The sequence below is a fragment of the Silurus aristotelis genome (genome assembly GCF_946808225.1).
Source record: "Silurus aristotelis genome assembly, chromosome: 11".
NCBI lineage: Eukaryota > Metazoa > Chordata > Actinopteri > Siluriformes > Siluridae > Silurus > Silurus aristotelis.
In genome coordinates this window covers 15413568-15432634 of record NC_139584.1, presented here as the reverse complement: position 1 = coordinate 15432634, position 19067 = coordinate 15413568, and the positions used below count along the sequence as shown (strand labels likewise).

The 19067-nt window shown below is 38.5% G+C and overlaps 1 protein-coding gene across 4 annotated transcripts in view; it reads left to right on the top strand.

Moving 5' to 3' along the window:
* Positions 1–18243, top strand: part of sema6a (sema domain, transmembrane domain (TM), and cytoplasmic domain, (semaphorin) 6A) — a 71635-nt gene extending 53392 nt beyond the window's left edge. For 2 of the 4 annotated variants that reach the window (XM_083553630.1, XM_083553631.1), the window contains exons 18-19: positions 356–466; positions 14622–18243. In XM_083553630.1, the coding sequence (XP_083409756.1) occupies positions 356–466; positions 14622–15700 (1190 nt within the window). In that variant the 3' untranslated portion in view covers positions 15701–18243. The remainder of the gene's footprint in view (positions 1–355; positions 467–14621) is intronic. The other 2 variants (XM_083553632.1, XM_083553633.1) reach the window with 1 other exon arrangement.
* The last annotated feature ends 824 nt before the right edge of the window (positions 18244–19067 follow it).

The window sequence follows — 19067 nt, the reverse complement described above, 5'->3', positions numbered from 1 at the left end:
GATGGCTCTTGATGAAAAGGTAGTCTTGTTTTCAGCTCTTTTGAAATCACCCTTTTGTACTTCTAACTTTCTGGTTATGTTCCCATGAATAAATTCATAAATCATTCAGTAAATTCCTTTGTAGTTGTAGTCAGAGAAAATATATTTATCCATGTAGCTAACTCTGTTAACACAGTCTGATGCCACCATCAGGTGAAAAGAAAAATGATAATATGTTGAGGTAGCACCCTAGTGACAAGAGGAGGTACAGTTCAGTACTATTTTTCCAGACAGTGGTCATTCAGACCGATTGCAGGTAGTATATTTTTTTTTTTTAACAGATGATTGTGTATTAATCTGTGTTATGCTCTGGCAGGCCACTCCACCTCTTCTCTCAGCACTGTGCAGCCCAAAGAGCCCCCTGAATCCATCGATAAGAGGGACCCCTATATCGCAGTGCCCTCTTTAACCCAGCACGAGTCCACCGGTAAGCCTTGGAATGGGAATGGGAGACCCCTATTTTTGTCCTGTTGTCGGGGGAGCAGATTGCTACAGTTTTATGCTGCTTCTAGTCGACCAGCACACAAAACACGATATGCAGTTACACTTGTAATAAATTACTGTGCTCCTGGAACAGAGAGAATTATTAAACAAAGAATGTTATGGCCCCTGAGGAGGAAGGCAATATCCAGGCTATTGCAGCTAAAAGGAGAAGATTGCACTCTCTTTATTTGGCCATTCACATGATGGCCCAGCCTTTATCTTGTCCTTATGACATGACATTGAACACTCTTGCTTGGCAAGAGGAATTCACAGAATTATTCAAGGTCAGTCAAAAAGCAGGTTTATAGTGAAGCTGTTGACAAAAGCAGCACACAGTATATTATGTTCCAAAAAAATCGATATTAACATGTTACACAGCAAGGACATCAGTTCAAAGAAAGTCATAGCAAGTTTTATGACAGTCTGCTTTTGTCCTTAACCATAACACTGCTCATCTATATGAATATGCTTCTATTAACCTCATGCTTAATATCTCTCTGTTTTGGGATTCTTCCGCAGAATTAGCCTCAAAAAGCTTAGTAAAGACAGCATTATAATTTTTTGACTAACTTTATTTACACATGGTACCTGGGACAGGTTGTATGAGTTACATTAAGTTAGAAAACAAAATTAAATATTTCCATTTTTTTGCATAACCCAGGCTTGCAACATATAGTGTCTTAGGTCTTTAACAATTTGAAAGTGAAATACACTCTTCTATTCAACCTTACCAAGTCAAGGTCCTACTACTAGGTCACACGAGGATACTAGCGTTTTTCTCAAAGGTTATCTTTCTGCACCTTTCACAGTATATAAGTTGATTTATTAATTTATATTTATTTATTTATTTATTTATTTATTTATTTATTTATAGAATGTACACTACCAAAGTAAAGTTCAGCACAAATATTTGTTCATTTAGAATAACAGGACAAACACTAAGACTGTTAACTCGCAGTTAGGAACGTAAATACTCCACTCGTGCACTGCGTAGCAATTCTCCAACTATTATGCTGCCATTTAAGTCTTATCATAAGTCTCGATAAAACACAGGATGTAATCTTGTTACTCATCTGGCACTGCATTTTACTGCCCCACCCTTGTTTAAATGTGGGAGGTGATGTGCTGCACAGACCTGTGGAATGCTAAATTGTTTATTTCATTGGGTATATAATTAGTAGATTTGAATTGTAGATGTGAAGTGTGCCATCAAGATTCTGTAGACAATACCTGAATTGTCTTATTCTTAGGCAGTATGGCCGGAGAGAAGTCAATATGTGAGCAAAGATTTAGTGCTAAAATATAATGTTCATTCATGTATTAGACAATAAAATGACGTGCAATGTGTAAAAGTGCTGAACTGCTTTTATGCTCTCAAAAAAGTCTCCCCCTATTAAATACTGTAGAAGGTGCAGAATTCTGAGGGAACTAATTGTAGAAAACAGTTTTACTAACAGAGGATATGCTATCAATATGATATCAGTACTGTGACAAATAATACCATAAGATTTTTATAATGTTACAGATTATCAATACTTGACTGGATGTTATTTAATTAGATTTTTTTTTACTGGTCTAGTAGAAAATATAATTCAATAATATTTTGGGGCCATTACTGGGAAAAACGTCACTAGGTTAAGTAGGTAACCCTAGTTCCCTGAGGGAACGAGAGCTGCGTCGAAAAAGCTTTGGGAACTTTTTAAAATCTGGCCAATAGGCTGATGTGAGGGAGTTCTCATCTAAGGGATTTTTTCCTTGCCACAGTCACCATGGCTGCTCATCAGGGATAAATACACATCGTTCGCCTTAACTGTTAAATTTTTTAAGGCTGCTTTGAGACAATGTCTGTTGTGAAAAGTGCTATAGAAAGAAGCTTAACTATACTTGACTAGACTCGTGATGCCATTGGGGGGCGACGTTGTCCAAAAACAACAGGTTGCGAGGGAGCCGCAGGCACCTAAGGCACATACCCCGGTTTGGGGTAAAGAATAGCAATGGCCATGCAAGGGGGAAACTCCATGAGAGACGAGGCCACATAAAGAGCCTGTATGTCCCTGACCCTCTTAAGGAAGGAGATTGTCTTAACCGACAAATACCTACAGGCCACATTGGCCAAGGGCTCGAAGGGGGGCTCAGGTAGAGCCGCCAGCACAACGGCCAAGTCCCACACAGGCACTTTGGGCCTTAGCCTCCTGGTGCCGTGTAGGAAACGTGTCACGAGGGAGTGTTTACAATAAGCCGCGATAGCAGACACCTAAACCTTTAGGGTTGATGAAGCCAATCCTGCGGCAAACTGTTCCTGCAGGAACTCCTGAACTAAACCGACTAGGCTCCAACTGGATCCAAGTGGTGGTGCTCACACCACGTGGTGAACAGATGCCATTTAAAAGGCATACAACTTCCTCATGAAGGGAGCTTTGGAATGGAGAATGATCTCTACTACCTCATGAAAAAATCCAGCTGCTAGGAACTGCCCCTCCTTAGGGGCCACAGCCACAGCTTCCAGGAATTTCCCAAGAAGGTCCCTCGAGGAGGGACAGCAGGTCCGTAAACCAAGGTCTGCCCGGCCACCAAGGTGCAACCGGGAGGAGACGAGTTCCCTCCTGGCGGATTTTCTCCAGAACTCCAGATTTTTTCCAGAACTCCCGGGAGCAGCGCAATAGGTCTTGGTGGAAGTGTTCCAGTGCCAAGAACACGGCCATCATCTCCAGGCAGTTTATGTGCAATGAAAGATGTGACTTGTCCCACCGACCTTGGGCATGACCACCCCGTGAGGGATACGTCTGTCGTTAGGACAAAAAGCTCCCAAGATGGTGCCCTGAGACAGGAAGATCGGTTCTCTCCATACTTCTTAGGCCCGCAGGGCTCACCATGAGACCTTGATAGTACGGAACGGATTGCCCTTTCGCGAGAACCCTCTGCTCTCTGAGCCACCACTGGAGGGGTCCCAAATGGAGGAGACCAAGTGGGATCACACTGGCCGCTGCTGTTATGCGACCGAGCAGCCTCTGGAACTGTTTCACAGTCAGTGACTGGTCTACTTTTACTCTCTTGACTGCACTGAGGATAACATTGATCCGGGCAGGAGACAATTGTGCCCTCAACACGGTTAAGTCCCACACTATGCTCAAGAAGGTGGTTCTCTGCACTGGAGAAAGCACACTCTTCTTTGCGTTTAGTCTTAACCCTAATTCCTTCATGTGGGCGAGAACGACATCTCAATGCCGTGCGGGGTAAAAGTGCTAGGACGAATGGGAGGACCCGATATTGGGTCCCCCCATAGTAAAATGGGGGCAAGGAGGGACACACATGCGAAAGTTTGTTTGCAATTTAACCATGCTGCACAGATTCACTCACAAAGCGCTTACCTGAACAACAGAAACTGATGTCGCTCCTATCGCGCTCCCATTGTGTAGCTTCCTGGTTTGCGTGACGTCGCCCGCAAATTACGTCACGACTGCTATTGGCCAGATTTTACACGTGATTCAGAATGTAAACAATGCGGGGCGTTCCCAAAGCGTTTTCGATGCAGCTCAATTTCCTAAAAGGGAACCTCTTTTTCCTGACATACATCTCTCCAGTATCACAAAACTATATTTTTGGTATATCAATCATCATCATCAGAGAATAGATTAGCTACAAGCACATTTCCTACATTTGCATGGTCACTGGAAGCAGCACACCTGTTGAACCTACACAATGGTGGCAGAGAAGTAGCATGTTTACTTGGCATCACTGCAGTGTTGCTGTCTCTTTTGCCAATCCCCAGTGCTGTCATCCAGAACACTGTGGTGCTGTGGCTAAGGCAAAAGGTCCATATCTAAATGCTTTTTTTTTTTTTGCTGTTGTTTCTTTTTCTTATTGCATTATTTTTCTTATTTTTCTTATTATTATTATTATTATTATTATTATTATTATTATTATTATATACTGCTAATTTTGTCTTAACCAGTTTTACATAAGCTGCTTTTATTCTTTTCAAAATGAGCAATGATGTTCACTGGCTTTCATGCTGCTGTCTTGACGTTTGCTTCTTTCTTGGCCTTGCATGACTCTAGCTTCGGGACTTCTTTTAAGGGCTGTTTCCTTCACTGCAATATTATTTCTGCTTCACATATTATTAGCACCTTTTTTTATATTCACGCTTCCCTTTCGCCTCCTGTGGACACCTTCATGCTGGGCTTCATCGCTTCCAAAGTGACCAAGTGTACTCGGGGAAAAAAAAGGAGATATCTGCGATTTGATATCATTTGCTAAAATGGTTATGAGGAGAATGTTTATTTATGAAAAACACTACGCATTTTGCATAATAAGAGTGTGTAAGCATTAGTTCTTTGTACACAGCCACATTTCTGGCTTTTCTTAGGCCTGTGATGTCGCTGCACTGTGGCACATTAGTGTGACACAGGCAAAATTTGAATTTAATGAATATTCAAAAAGCGGTGTTTATGAGTTCACCCCAGTCTCTCCGTGCCAACGCTGGCTGGTGGTAACATTTTTCGCAGTACATTTGAGCACTCCATGTCTGGTCACATTTGTGTGTGTGTGTGTGTGTGTGTGTGTGTGTGTGTGTGTGTGTGTGCGTGTGAATCCTACCCACCCTATCTGCACCTCCACCATCTGCTGCCATTGTAAGTAGTCTCCCTTCCCCAGGACCTTTCATCTCCCCAGATGGAATGTTCCAAGGCTGGACCTTAATGTAGCCACCACCAATTACTAACCTAAATCTACTGTACAGCACATCCTCCCTGCTACCAAATGGAGATGTATTTCTCTTCCCTTCATCTAGGGAATGGCTTCTGTTAGCCCCACCCTCTCTTTCTCTCTTCCTTTTCTCTTCCCACCCCTAACCCCCCCAACCTGTGGCTGTCTCTCTGTGCCTTTCAAATTTATAGGTCAATTATAAAAGCTATATAGATACTGAGATAGAAAGCGGTCTCTCTGGAGTTTTCTCGCCCTATATTCCATGTAGAATAATCTTTTGCTGCAACAGCAGGAAATATATGATTATCATTAATGCCTTCCAAGCATACTGCACTGAGCCAGGAGGGGCTCACTGGATGTGAACCGAGAGCCGGCATGTGATATCTATGCGCAGATCGAGTATAAAGCACGCACACGATTACACCTTCCATTTAATCATAAGTGCTTCGCAGTGCACTAGTTTATTTGTTTTATGGTTGAAATCCGCTCTTTTTTCCTCTATTGAGATTGGATTTCAGCCAGTGTGTACATTTGCTAATGGGGTTTCCCTGGGCTGCCATGGCTAAAGATGTTAAATCTGCAAAGTGAGCTTTCATTATGGAATGCTCACAATTTTATAGCACATTTGACACTGTTTTACAGCTTGGTCTTCCATCACACTGACAGTTATGGAGATAGGCGGGTTTAGGCTAGATCACTATTTTCAGCTACTTGTATCCTAATGATGTTTATATTAGTGGCTTTAACCTCCACTGAAATGTAAGGCTTAATTTATATAGGGTAGATTTTGGCTTTTGATTTTAACCCAGTTCTGCTTCTCCTCGACCCCATTAAACCATGGCCAATTACTTTTTAATATTAATGCTATGATTCTGATGCCAATTTCAGTTTTAACTTTTTTCCATATAGAATTTGTGTGATTTATATATTTACAGGTCTCATATGTTAGGGCTACTTTTTATTACACATCTAAGAAATGCCATTTCATTATGTAGGTTATGATTAGAACGTTAGAAGTCTAAATGCATTCATGTAGACGGGAGGTAATATAAATGCCAGCTTGACATTTTCTAAAAGGGATATGTGCACTTGTAAACAAAGTGATGTGTGCAGTCTAGATGTAAGTAAAAGATTGCTCACTGTGGCATATGCCAGGCTTAAACCTTGACTGTTATATGCCTGCATGTGTACTGAACATGCATTTGTCGGCCTCAATCAGAAGATTTAGAACGCAAAGCTTTTTAAATTACTCTGTACATATAGAGATCTAGAGCATACACATAATCAGCTATTCAAGACACTGACAGCAAAATGCACTATTAAATACGTCACAGTTTAGACTGTAACTATATGTTTGAAGAAAGTCACTGAAGGTAGTGGAAGAAACAAGAAATAAATGACAACTGAAATGAACGAACTGCCGTCAATGCTCCCAAAATGTTTTATTTATTGCAGGAAATATGGAAGATGTTTATTTTACCAAGGCAACGTAGCTTTGGAACACAACATCCGAATCCACATCATGTAAAAGTTCACGTCAAGTCCAAAGTGAAATGCTATAAATAAGTCACTGTAAATTCCTCACGTAAATGAATGCTATGCCCAATTTAATCACCCAAGTAACAGTTCTGTATTAAATTGACATAATTAATGAACCCCTTTTTATTGCTGAGTCACCATAAATACATAATTTCTTGTATTGAATGCATTTACATGTTGCATTTAGAAAATGAAAAGATGTAGAGTTTGCCACAGCTCCTCTGTTACCTAGCACATTGAAGCATTTACTATTTACAAGTTACAAATTTACTTCATTTGAAATATTCTTTGACCCTGACTACTGAAACTGTAGTCAAACCAGTATCTTCAGTAGAAGGCATTTCTAGTGTATCATGACCAGTGGTAAAAAAAAAAGTATTTATTTGTAATGTGCCCAAAAAAGTTGCTACCTTTACTTAAGTGTTTAAAAAGTTCAAAACTTTTTTCACATCTCTAAATATAAGAAAAAAGTGCATGATTTAAAAACATACAGACTAGAAACAAGTCAAATTATCTGCAGTAAGATAACTGCACTTGAAATAAGAAAAACATCTCAGCTTTAGAAAAGAACAAAATGTCTTAAAATAATCATTGAAACGCTTATATTAAGCAGTTGCAGTTTAGTAAAATTAACTTAAAACTAGCTTGAAAAATTTTTTTTAAACAGATTTTCTTAATTTGTACAAAAAGATTTTAAAACCAAAGCTACTAAACAAGAGAAATCCTCCTAATTCACACATTGTCATCTTTGCATATTCTGTAATAAAATTAGACAATTAAACCAGATTATTATCCAAATCAAGATTACGCATACATGCATATTGTCAACAATTATTTATTCAAATGAAGACACACAGTAGTTACAATGCAAAAACAAAGCAAAACGATTACTTGCTGCTTTTTCAAGTTATTACAACATAAAACAGTATTGAATGTATATTGTCATTACTGAACACTGAAAGATACTCAACATGAGAAACTGAAACATCAAACTGCAAAACAACTTACAAAAAAAGCCATAAATACTTTGTATAAAGGACAAGGTTCCAAAAAATTTATAAATGTACTGCATAATTTTTGAGTCTTATAATTAGGTTGTAAATAAATGTTTTGGTGCTGACATTTGAAATACATACAGTAATGCTAATGAGCTAAAGTTTTTACTGTGATTATTTAGGGGTTATTACAGCTAAAATAAAGTCTTAAAAGATAAAATGCCTCAAATTATGTCTCTAATAGTAATTACTGTAAGCTCAATTTGCAGGTAAAATAACTACTATTAAAACAATATTATAATATTATATATTATTATTATTACTACTATTATTATTATATTATATTAAAATAACAAATATTAAGCTTTACACACTAAGTAAGAAAAAATATATAAATAATATTAAAACAATTATCAGAATCTGAAACAATCTGCTCTTGCGTAGTATTTCATTCTTGAAATAAAATTTTTACGATGTACTGTACGAAGTCTTGACTAGATGAGGCGTTTTTGCAGTGCAGCTGCAGTTGCAAGTAGTGCTTTTATTAAAGTTGGAACACAGCAAACCAAAACACTTGGCTTAAAGGCGGGCAGGAGGTCAGGGGATTCACAAGCAGGATGAAAAAACTAGGAAAACAGACCAGATGAAAAAAAAGCAAAACCATAATTGAGAACAGTGATGCAAAAGCTTGGTATGTCAGCTGCAAAAACACAGCACTGAGCAGACCCTAAGAGCGAGCACATGTATGTGAGTGGTAATTGTGTCCATGTGTGTACGAGCAGTACTCTGGTCACTGTAAATGTGGCAGTAATGAGACAGTTGGATATTGTAGTACTTGGGCATTTTTGTAGGCCATGGTTTGTTCTTTAAGATTTAGGTCAGTACGTATTTTGGTGTTAACAAAATTACAGTTTTCAAGTGATCACAGAAAGGTAATGTCATGTGTTCAAAGTAACAATTCTGAATGAAAACATTATTACATCTTTTTAAAAATTTGTGCCATTTGACATTAGCTAGAATTTGATTTTCCTTCTAGCCAATTACATAAGCCTTTGGGATTAATAAACTAACCTTGCATTAGCAAAGAAAACAGTCTATTTTTGACCCATTTTATAGTAATCATTGCTAACTTCAGGATACAAAAACAGACTGCAGCCTGGAAGATTATTAATCTTCAAACCCTCATGGATAACAAGTACATAGTAGGAGTAAGTACTAGATGTAGTATAAAAAAAGTCAGAGCTTCTGTGGAATTGATGTGAATGATTGGATGCTAAAACTAAGCCCATTCTCTTGATCGATATAGCCAGCCACTGGCTGGAGGAGAGAAGAACTGTGAGTACTTTGAAGGCAATATATTGAGTCAAAAATTGCCTAGACTTTTTTAAGTATTCAATTTCTGTAATAATCAAGTTCAATACAAATATGCCAAAAATAATACTTTTCCCAAGTAATGTGATTGTTTTCAGTCCACCAATCTCTACCCAAATAGAGCCTTATAATACGGATGAGATTAAAATGCTCAAATTATTTGAGAGTTCATGCCCAAGGTATTACTGATAAAATTAATAAATATTCTAAATCTGTTTTTATTTTGAACAAAAAAAAAGGACAAAATGAAATATTAAACATGGAGGGTGTTAAACCAGAGCAACTATGAAAACAAGTTTAAAAAGAAAAGAAAGAGTTTTAATATTTTGCAGAGAAGTAAACATATTAGAGATGCAGTGGCAGAACAATTTTCTGTGCTGTTTGCTTGGCTAGAATGTCACTTTTCTCACATGATAATCTGAACAGAATCAACAGGAACATTTGTCACTTGAACCGGAGCCTTCAATGGAGCTTCACACAACACACATGTTCGTGCTTCTGCAAGTCATTCCGAATCCTCCAGTCTGACTGGGAGGTTAAATAGTCTACTCTTGTACATCAGACACCACCATTAATGACTGTCAACCTGTCTTTGACCTCATGTACCTTTGAAGCCTCTACAGAAAAAAAATGGATTTCTTTTTCTGGTAAACATTCGCTGCTTCACACAGAACAGAGAGTAGTGAAAGGCTTTGGATTTGATTTAACTCACCCGAATGCAGCGAAGCATTTTTTTTTAAGATACCTAATTTATCTGCGATTGGAGCCTCATGAAATTCAGATTTCATGAATGAGGATTCTCAGCTTGAGTTTTGTTTTTGCAACTTCTTTTATGTCAACAACCCGTTCCGGAAAAGATTGCATGAATAAGTTTTAGTTGGCGTGCATACATTTTTGTGAGAGTAGACTATTTGACTATAATTAGTCCATCGTGATGACTTCTGCATTCAGAAGGAATCAAAAGAGTTTGTTAAAAGAGATATAAGATCTTAAAAGTAAGGCGAGATTGCGCAATCATGTGCCTTTAGCTAATAGAGCACTGCTTGTCTGAGACCAGAGGTTTTCTTTATGGCTGCAGGTCTTTTGAAGTCAATTCGAGAAACAATTTGTTTCATACATGAAAGTTGAATATCTTCAAAGGTCTGATGAAGCCCGGAGGCTGTGTTTAAGTGGGGCCCTCTATAGCTTAGTAGCCCAATGCCAAGGTCAGTGCAAGTGGCCCAGAGAGTCATAGGAAGAGTACTTTAACTTCTCTTCCTTTCTGAGACTGAGTGAGTTTTTGTCCCTGGGTCTGATGATCAATCAAAAGCTTGTTTTGTTCCATTCCACTTCAAACAAGTTTCACAGACTCGGTAAGGAACAGTAGATTTTGAACATAGAGTTCTAATCTGCAGGTGACTTGATGAATCTCCTTTCATCATGTAGTTTAGGTTAAGATGATCCCTGTCAGACCTCTCTCCCCATCTACCCAGGATTAAATTATCAACCATCAATACATCCCTCCTCACCTTTTACAGTGAGTTAAAGCTTTACCGCAAGATCTCCAAGTTTAAATACAGGAATAAAAATCCCTCATGGTGGTAGAAGTCAATTTAGAAAGACTACAGCTGCTCTGGGAATGAGGAGGATATTTGTGAGGGGCTGATTGATTCCCCCCCCCCCCCCAGCTCCCTCACTAGCTAATGCAAAAGGCAATCAGAGATTAATGGTACAAAAAGCTAAGAAGCTGAATAGCAGAATTTTAATTGTAGGCTATAATTTTGCCAATGAAACAGCTAGCAGTGGCAAAAGCAACACACACTTAACCTTAAGTTGTTTTAAAATCTAGAACAAACCAAAGTATGCATTATTTTGTCATTACTAGACACATTTAATATATAGTAACATTGCAAGCTAAAGGCTAATGTTAGCATACTTTTTTTTTTTTTTTTTTTTTTTTAGAAATGGGGTGAAAATGTAGTTTTCACATTTCACATTGATCTGTGACGAGTAATTTTTTTCTCACTTTTATTCCCACAAATTCCTCCTTGTATATGACTAGGTTATTATTTGTTACCACTATGGTTCTAATGATTTATGTTTTCATATTTAGGAATCTCAAGGATTGTGTGACTAATTTGTCTAATGCATGCTGAGTAATATCTGGACCAAATACAAATACTGATGGTACAATATCTAGACTGGCTTGTATTAAAACTTTACAGTAGCTTATGACTAATGAAGCTAGCAATAAACTCTAAGCCAGAAATTTGGGGTAATAGAATAGACTTCCAATGATTGTTACACAAGCTACCATTTTTGGCTCACACTATTAATTTCACCTTAAATCTAAACAACACTACTAGATATTTAGATTTATAGATCAACAAGTATTATTTACCAGAAGCCTAACTCACTGAAAGCTTTTAAGGCTCTAATACTCTGTATTTTGACACTTGTTTACTGTCATGAACATTCGGAATGTAAGTTTCTCAGCCCTCACATTAAGCAGGCACTTTTAAAATTCTCTTTCGGACAGATTCTGTATATCAAATCATCAAATCCAGAGCTTTAAGGGAGAAAATGGTTTACTTAAGCAGAAAAAGAACCTCACTTATGGGGTTAAAAGGAAAAGCGTTGCAGATCTCTCCATTAGCAGAGAAGAAGTAGACATGTACTGTAGAACTGTGTCATCATCTTTGTTACCTACGGTCTCCAAAAATATGTCATCAGTTCAGGTACTTGCTAGAAGATGAAGCCAAGTGATCTACAAAAGTCTGGAGAACAAAATAGATAGATAGTATAGATAGAAGAACATCAAGACAGGTTTCTCTGAAAAGGGAACGTCATAGCTTGAGTCAATGAATTTTAAAGCCATTGCTAGAGCCATGGATCAGAGTGACACCAGGCTGACCCTGTGGATTTTATGAGGCCAGTGCGACTTGGATCACTGTCTGTTCTAGACATGACTTATTGCACCTCAGTGTGTCTGTGTGGATGATGAAAACCATTTGCCTTAATCCCTACAGAAAACAGATGAGTCTGTGCTAAATGTTGTCGGTGCTAACCCACTGTTTTGTCTTATCCAAGATTTATACCCCATTTTTTCTTTTTTTCCTTTTAGCTAATTTATTGCTTCCTCCTCTTCATCTCCTTTTTCCCTTTTTTTTGGACTTATGTGAAATGCTGCAAACTGTTCTTACTTCCTTTAAAAGCATGACAATACATAAATTGTTTCATTAACTGACAAAGCAAAATATTTTAGGAAAATGTTGTAATAGGAAAATAATCCATAATTAACCGATGTTTTACCTCATAAACAAGGGTTACTTTAATATAACAGCATGTTCCAAAGTCTTTTTTCTCCCTCTTATACCACAGCAAAATCAATGATTACAAATGATTAAAAATGAAGAATAACTTATTGTTACATATACGGTTTGGAACATCAGCAAACTTATGTTATAAAAGCTATAAACAACCTTTTCCTCACTAGCCTCTCTCTTGAAGTTAATGATGCTGAGAAATGCCTCTGGTCATGCCAGAGAAAAATCACAAAAATCAAAGCCCTCCATCCTGAAACCGTACCCATGTCATAAAACATGTGTCGCTTACAGCTTTATCTCTTTACATAGTGCTGACAGTGTAGACAATACCAAATCAATTCTAAAGAAACATCGCTACACCCTTACTTTATCAACAATTTTACAAGTTGTTACTACAGAAACATTAACGCAGAAAAAATTTGAATTTAATTTGCCTATCAGAGCTGCTTTTTTCGAAAATGAATCAATACTGTGGTATAAGGTGTTCTAACAGGTTTAAACTAACACTCTATTCCACCCTTAGGCTTCTACCCACTACTCTTCCTTTTTTCCATATACTTCTTTTTAGATTGTGATGCCAGTGTAATTATCATTTATTTGATTACTTGTTACTTCTCCCAGTACAGGTAGTCCCAGAGTTATGATGGTTTGACGTGATTTTTCAATCTTTTTTTATTTTCCGATATTTTTTTTAATGAAAAATACTTTTTTTTTTACAAATCTTTCAAGTTTCACAAAGCAGGCAAATGTAGCAGCATATATGCAGTACAATACGTTGGGATACTACCAGTCTGTATGTATCTCCCACTTTTTGAGATGCCTCACTCTCTCCAGCAGTCAACAGAGTTTGGTTGTCTCTGTATTAGAGCGCATGTTTTTGATGTTTCACAGCCCAATTTTAGCCCCTGGCCTTTTTTCCGACAGGGTCATTGGAAAGCATTTCCATCATAAGTACGGGGGCTACCTGTACTTTTATTTGTGTTTTATAGTGTTCTCATTTTAGGTTCTTATGTACTACTTTAACTGCCTAAAAAAATCTTCTTTTTAGTCGATTGTCTCTTCAATCCATTGTATAACTACTATATAATTTATGTATTATGAGTTACAATAGTAAAAGATGCTTTCCACATTTTCCTGATTACGGTTGTAGTGTATTATCCACATATATTTGAAGCACAGTATTTCCCAGACAGCTGAATCAGGTTCACATTTTATCATACATTGTATCTATATTTAAAAACCTGCCCAGATATATCTCGCTTCTATCAAAGCATACAACAACCAACTGTACCACTGCTACACACTGTTTGAAATTTCATCTGTTTCTCATTGTTAGAAGCTTATAAAATATCAAGACATGAAAAGTAATTAATTCTGGCTTTTTTGATCGTTCTTCACCCATGTAGACAGTTGTCTTAAATATGTTTTTTACATATTGTATATCTTTTCATTTGAAACCACACATGTTCAGGTCTTATTATAGTGAAATATAGCCAGTCGGTGGTATGTACAATTTCAGCTTTGCATCACAATTCTTAATTATGACAGGTACGTTCACCTTTATGTTTAATGCTTCAATTAAAAACATTGAAAATATCTGCATTGATAAAATAGTGTAGGTGATCTAACAGAAGGCTTTTCTAACAGTAGTAAGTGGAAGTAAATCTCAGTTGGATTATTCAAAGAGCACATATGGGTGTGACTAGAGATATACAGTAGCTTTTGGGCATTTAGTGTAGTTGTGGTACAAGTACGGTATATTCTTATCAAACCGTTATCAAACGATTATCTACACTGAACAAAATTATAAACGCAACATTTTTGTTTTTGCCCCAATTTTTCATTAACTGAACTCAAAGATCTAAGACTTTTTCATGAACACAAAATGCCTATTTCTCTCAAATATTGTTCACAAATCTCTTTACATCTGTGTTAGTGAGCACTTCTCCTTTGCCGAGATAATCTATCTTCCTCACAGGTTCAGCTCATGAAAAATAGGGGCAAAAACCAAAGTGATGCGTTCAGTATATGTTCGCATAACAAACATTCAATTGTATCTCCTGTATCAGCAGCAGGGTTGTTATCTGGAGAAATCTTTAAAGTTTTTAGCACTGTAACACTGAATCAATATGATGTGTGTAAATGTTTCAACTATTGTAAAGATTTTCTTGACTTTCACCTACAGGCGTGATTCGTGAAAGCTTCCAGAAGGGACGTGATCAGATGGTGCCCATCACTCTGCTGGCTGTGGCTGTGGTGCTGGCATTTATCATGGGTGCTGTCTTCTCTGGTATTGTAGTCTACTGTGTGTGTGACCATCGCCGGCGCCATATTGAGCTCTCTGCACGCAAGAAAACCAAGGATGCTGTGAACTCCAGACGTGGCTCCATGAACAGCGTGACCAAGCTGACAGGCCTATTTGAGACGCAAGCCAAAGATGGCCGGCCTGAGGCCATTCTTGCTCCTCTGATGCACAATGGTAAGACAATTATCAAAGCTGAGGAGCAGCAACACCTGGACCTGGTGGCACTTCCCACACCTGAGTCCACACCCATGCAGCTGCGCCGCAAGCCCAGCCGTGCCAGCCGGGATTGGGAGAGAAATCAAAATCTAATTAATGCCTGCGCCAAAGAGCTGGCATCCATGGGCTCACCAAATGTCCTGATAGGCACTGACCTTCCACTGAGGGCATCTCCAGGCCACATCCCAAGTGTAGTGGTGCTACCTTTACAACAGCATCAGCACCAGCAGGTCTACCAGCACCAGCATGAATATGTAGAGCAGCCACATCGCACTGATTTGCCAGATGATCAAGCAGCTACGCTAGAATACAAAACAATGAAGAACCCATGCCACAATGTCATAGTGGATTCGGATGGGGTGCCACCCCGCGTGCCCCAAAGGGAGGCCTCATTAGCAGCTGTGGTACCTCCAGCGGTTCCTCAGATGGGCAAGAGGCTAGATATGTACTGTCGCGGATACCCAATGGGCCTAAAGAAGCAGCAGCACAACACCAACTCATCCAACTCGTCTCACATGTCAAGGAAGCGCAGCTTCAGCCGTGCCGAGACACCACCACCGGCTCCACAGAGGCTTGACTCTATACACGTCTCTTCTCCTTCAGGCCTTTCACGTCACTCCAGCTTGAGCTCATATGGCTCGTTGCCTCGCTGCAGCTCTAGGCACCGCAAACCAGACGTCCCACCCAAACCTTCGCAGTTCGCCCTCTCCGGGCAAGTTAAGTGCAGCGACTCGGGGACATAATCAGTGCACCTTGGACAGGGGAACATAAAATCTGTGTTGTACAGCTGTGTACAGGAAATGCTCACTGTTTTTTTAAGAAAACACACAAAAAACACACTTTTCACATAAATGTACGTGTTTAACTCAGGCTGTTGATTCCCTCGTGGTGAAACATGTAAACACCTGCTCCCGAAACAAGAGAGACTCTTAAATCTCTTGTCACTGAGCCAGATTTGACTGTATTGCTCAATGTTTTTCAAGATGACAGTATGCCAGGCTAGAGACACGACCACGTCGCAACCGGCGTTTTCTTTACAGCCTGCCAAAAGCACACATTGTGGATCACAGAGAGGAGTGTTATTGTGTAGTTCTAATACTGGGATATACCCCAGTAAAAAAAAGGAGAAAAAAACAAACAAACAACATATGGACAACAGCAATCTCAGCCTGGAACAACAGCTGGTTTACAAAGGAAAACTGTGAAGTAAGATAAAAAAAAAAAATGAATTGCCTCTCAGTGTTGCAGCTACTGGACACAGCAATCAAGTTCTGCCTTTAGCGAGGTCTGAAGAATTGTCTACTGTAACAGGTGACTGAATAACCCGTGACTGTTAGTACTAATAGCTGGTTGTATTTATTTTTTAATAAAGACAGACTCTTTTTAGACTCAGAGGAAGAGAAAGAAAGAACTTTTTAATTTTGAATTAATTATGTAAAATTATTTAAAGTCATTCAACTGGAGCCAGTACAACTCATCGAACTGAAGTCCTCTAACACTTTTTCGATTACTTCAAGCAACCTATGGAGGGAATTAAGGCCTCCGAGGAGCTATTTATTGAACTTTGCCAGGGGAGTATGAGAAAGGTTAAGATCAAGCATCACACCAAGATGAATCTCCCTTTTGTGGAAAAGGGTGGATGAAAATCAAACAATCTTCAAACTGGAACTCCTGAAACACACCTTCACATCTCCATGTGCATCCTCATTCAGCACTGTGGATTGTATCATCAACCTCTAACCCAAATGGCCATAGCTTCACTGAGTGCCATTCTGGTTCACTTTTTGCATGAAAGTTTGCAAAGACTGAGCCGAGGAAGAACAAAAAAAAATCCCCATATTATTTGCATCACAAAAGGATGAATGCTGGCAAATGCCCAGCGTGGTAGAAATGTTTTAATTTTTTTATTTGGCAGGTATTAAAAGGTCTCATTTCCTAGTCTCATCTTCACACACCCTCATACTGAATTATATGTTTGATAGCCTGTTTTTATTTTTGTTGTTTGTTTTTTCCATGTGTAAATTTGTGCCTTACACCCCTGAGTAGTGAAGAGTTTGTTAGCTGTTAACTGTTACCTAGTAGTCCTTATGATTATGTATTTTCCTTGTTTGATAAAAGAAAAAAAAAGAAAAAAAAAAAAAAGCAACTCAAGAATGTAGGTATTCTTGTTGTTCATTCTGGTCACTTTGGAAATACTGGGTGGGCGGGGCTAACCACACAACATATTTTAGTGATTGATTTCTAATTGTGCCAATGAAACACTTGAACGCAGCCCTTTTTGTTGTGCTAGCAGTGCTGTCAGTGTTGTTGTTTTTGGGATTTTTCTGCTGTTGTTTGGTTTTCCAGGGGCTGATGATGTTCTTACTTTGGGTTCACAATCTGAAAATTAATTGTATATTCCTGGAAAAGTCTCCTTAGTTCCGGCTGGCACAAAGCAATGAAACGGCTAATTGGCGAAATGGTTTTGAATTCATCTTCTTAGCGTATCTCCCACCGATTGACCCTAATCTCTTAATATACATGTTGAAATCGAGTTTTTGAGGCAGGAAAAAAACAGGCTGGCTCCTGTGAAAAGAAAAGCACTTGAATGATATTAGGGAACAAATAAATGCGTTTGATGTTTATGACAGATGCTAACTAATATAATGTCCTAACTGTAGCTTAATTATGTACAATAAAGGTTCGAATCATCAGATTTAAGAATTTAACTACTTCCCTGAAACGATTTATAGCTCAAATTTTTCACAAACGGACAAAGTACTCTTCTAGTCTCAGTAGAGATCAGGAGATTGCTCTATTTCCTGTCAGAAGTTGCCTCTGATATGGGAGTCACTCATCAGTAAGAGAGAAGGGAAGCAGGATTTGCCGGTTCCTCTTCTTTACCCGTATGTTACTTGGACTAATATGTACATAGGTTCAGACAGCATTGGCCTCGTCTCGGATCAGATTAGGAGTAGTGAAGGGCCACTCAGACTCGCTCACTCGTTTTCGGAGAAATGCATCTCGGCCTGTGGTTCCCGATTGTGGACAGTGGGCTCTTTGGTGTGCCTTTTGTTTTTCACTCTGTCTGCTACACTCTGCTCAAGGTGAACAGAGCTGGACATTCCAAAATCGCTTGAAGTTTACACTCCTGTAAGATATTGCTCTGTCACAAGGTTTTTTTTTCCTTGTCCTTCTCCAACCTCCTTAACATCTGATTCATAAGTAAATGTATGTTGTAAAGACATTCTCTTTAATAAATGAAAAAAACCTAATAAAAACATTTAAAATTCTTGTCACAAAAAAAGCTTTTTTTTTATATTTACATTTACATCATAACTGTACATTTACTGTACTCACTTCAATTGTTCACGCTTTAATTGTACACCGATTTAACCTCCTCATTTGTGCATCGGCCAATCAGTGCATGCATTCATGAGCTGATCCAGATCAAGAGCTGTAATTAATGTGTACATCAAACATTGGGAAGAGGGTTTTTTATTATGGAATGATGCTACAGGTTGGATCAGGTAACACAGAAACTGCTTATCTCTTGGAACTTTCACAAGCAGTAATACGTGGACTTTTCTCAGAATGGTGCAAAGGGAAAAAAACACAGAGCATGTCAGAACAAGGCAGAAGTGCTAAAACAGCAGAAGAAAACATCAGGTTCCACTCTTGTCAGCGAGGAACACGAATCTGAGGCTACACAGGCCCCTGAAACTAGACAGTTGATGATTTGGTGAATTGATGGTTCTTTTTCCAATCGTCAGCTGCTCAGTTTCTGTGGGCTGGTGTTTCCAAATACCAGGAGATCAGCAGTTTATGAAATACTCAAACCTGCTGTTCTGGCACCAACAAACATGCCATGGATAATGTTCCCGAGATAAGATTTTTTTCCCCTCGTTTTAATGTTTCATGATTTCAAGATTAACTGAAGCTCTTGACTTGTATCTGTGTGATTGTAAGCATTGTGCTCATAGGGTTGAATGATAATTAGAGAACTGATAATCGCAGATGTTCCTAATAAAGTAGACATAAGTTTATAGAGTCAACACAGTCACATTTGTTCCATGTTTATTAATGTTTTCTAACATAAACATTTCAAAATATTTATAAAGAATATTTGCA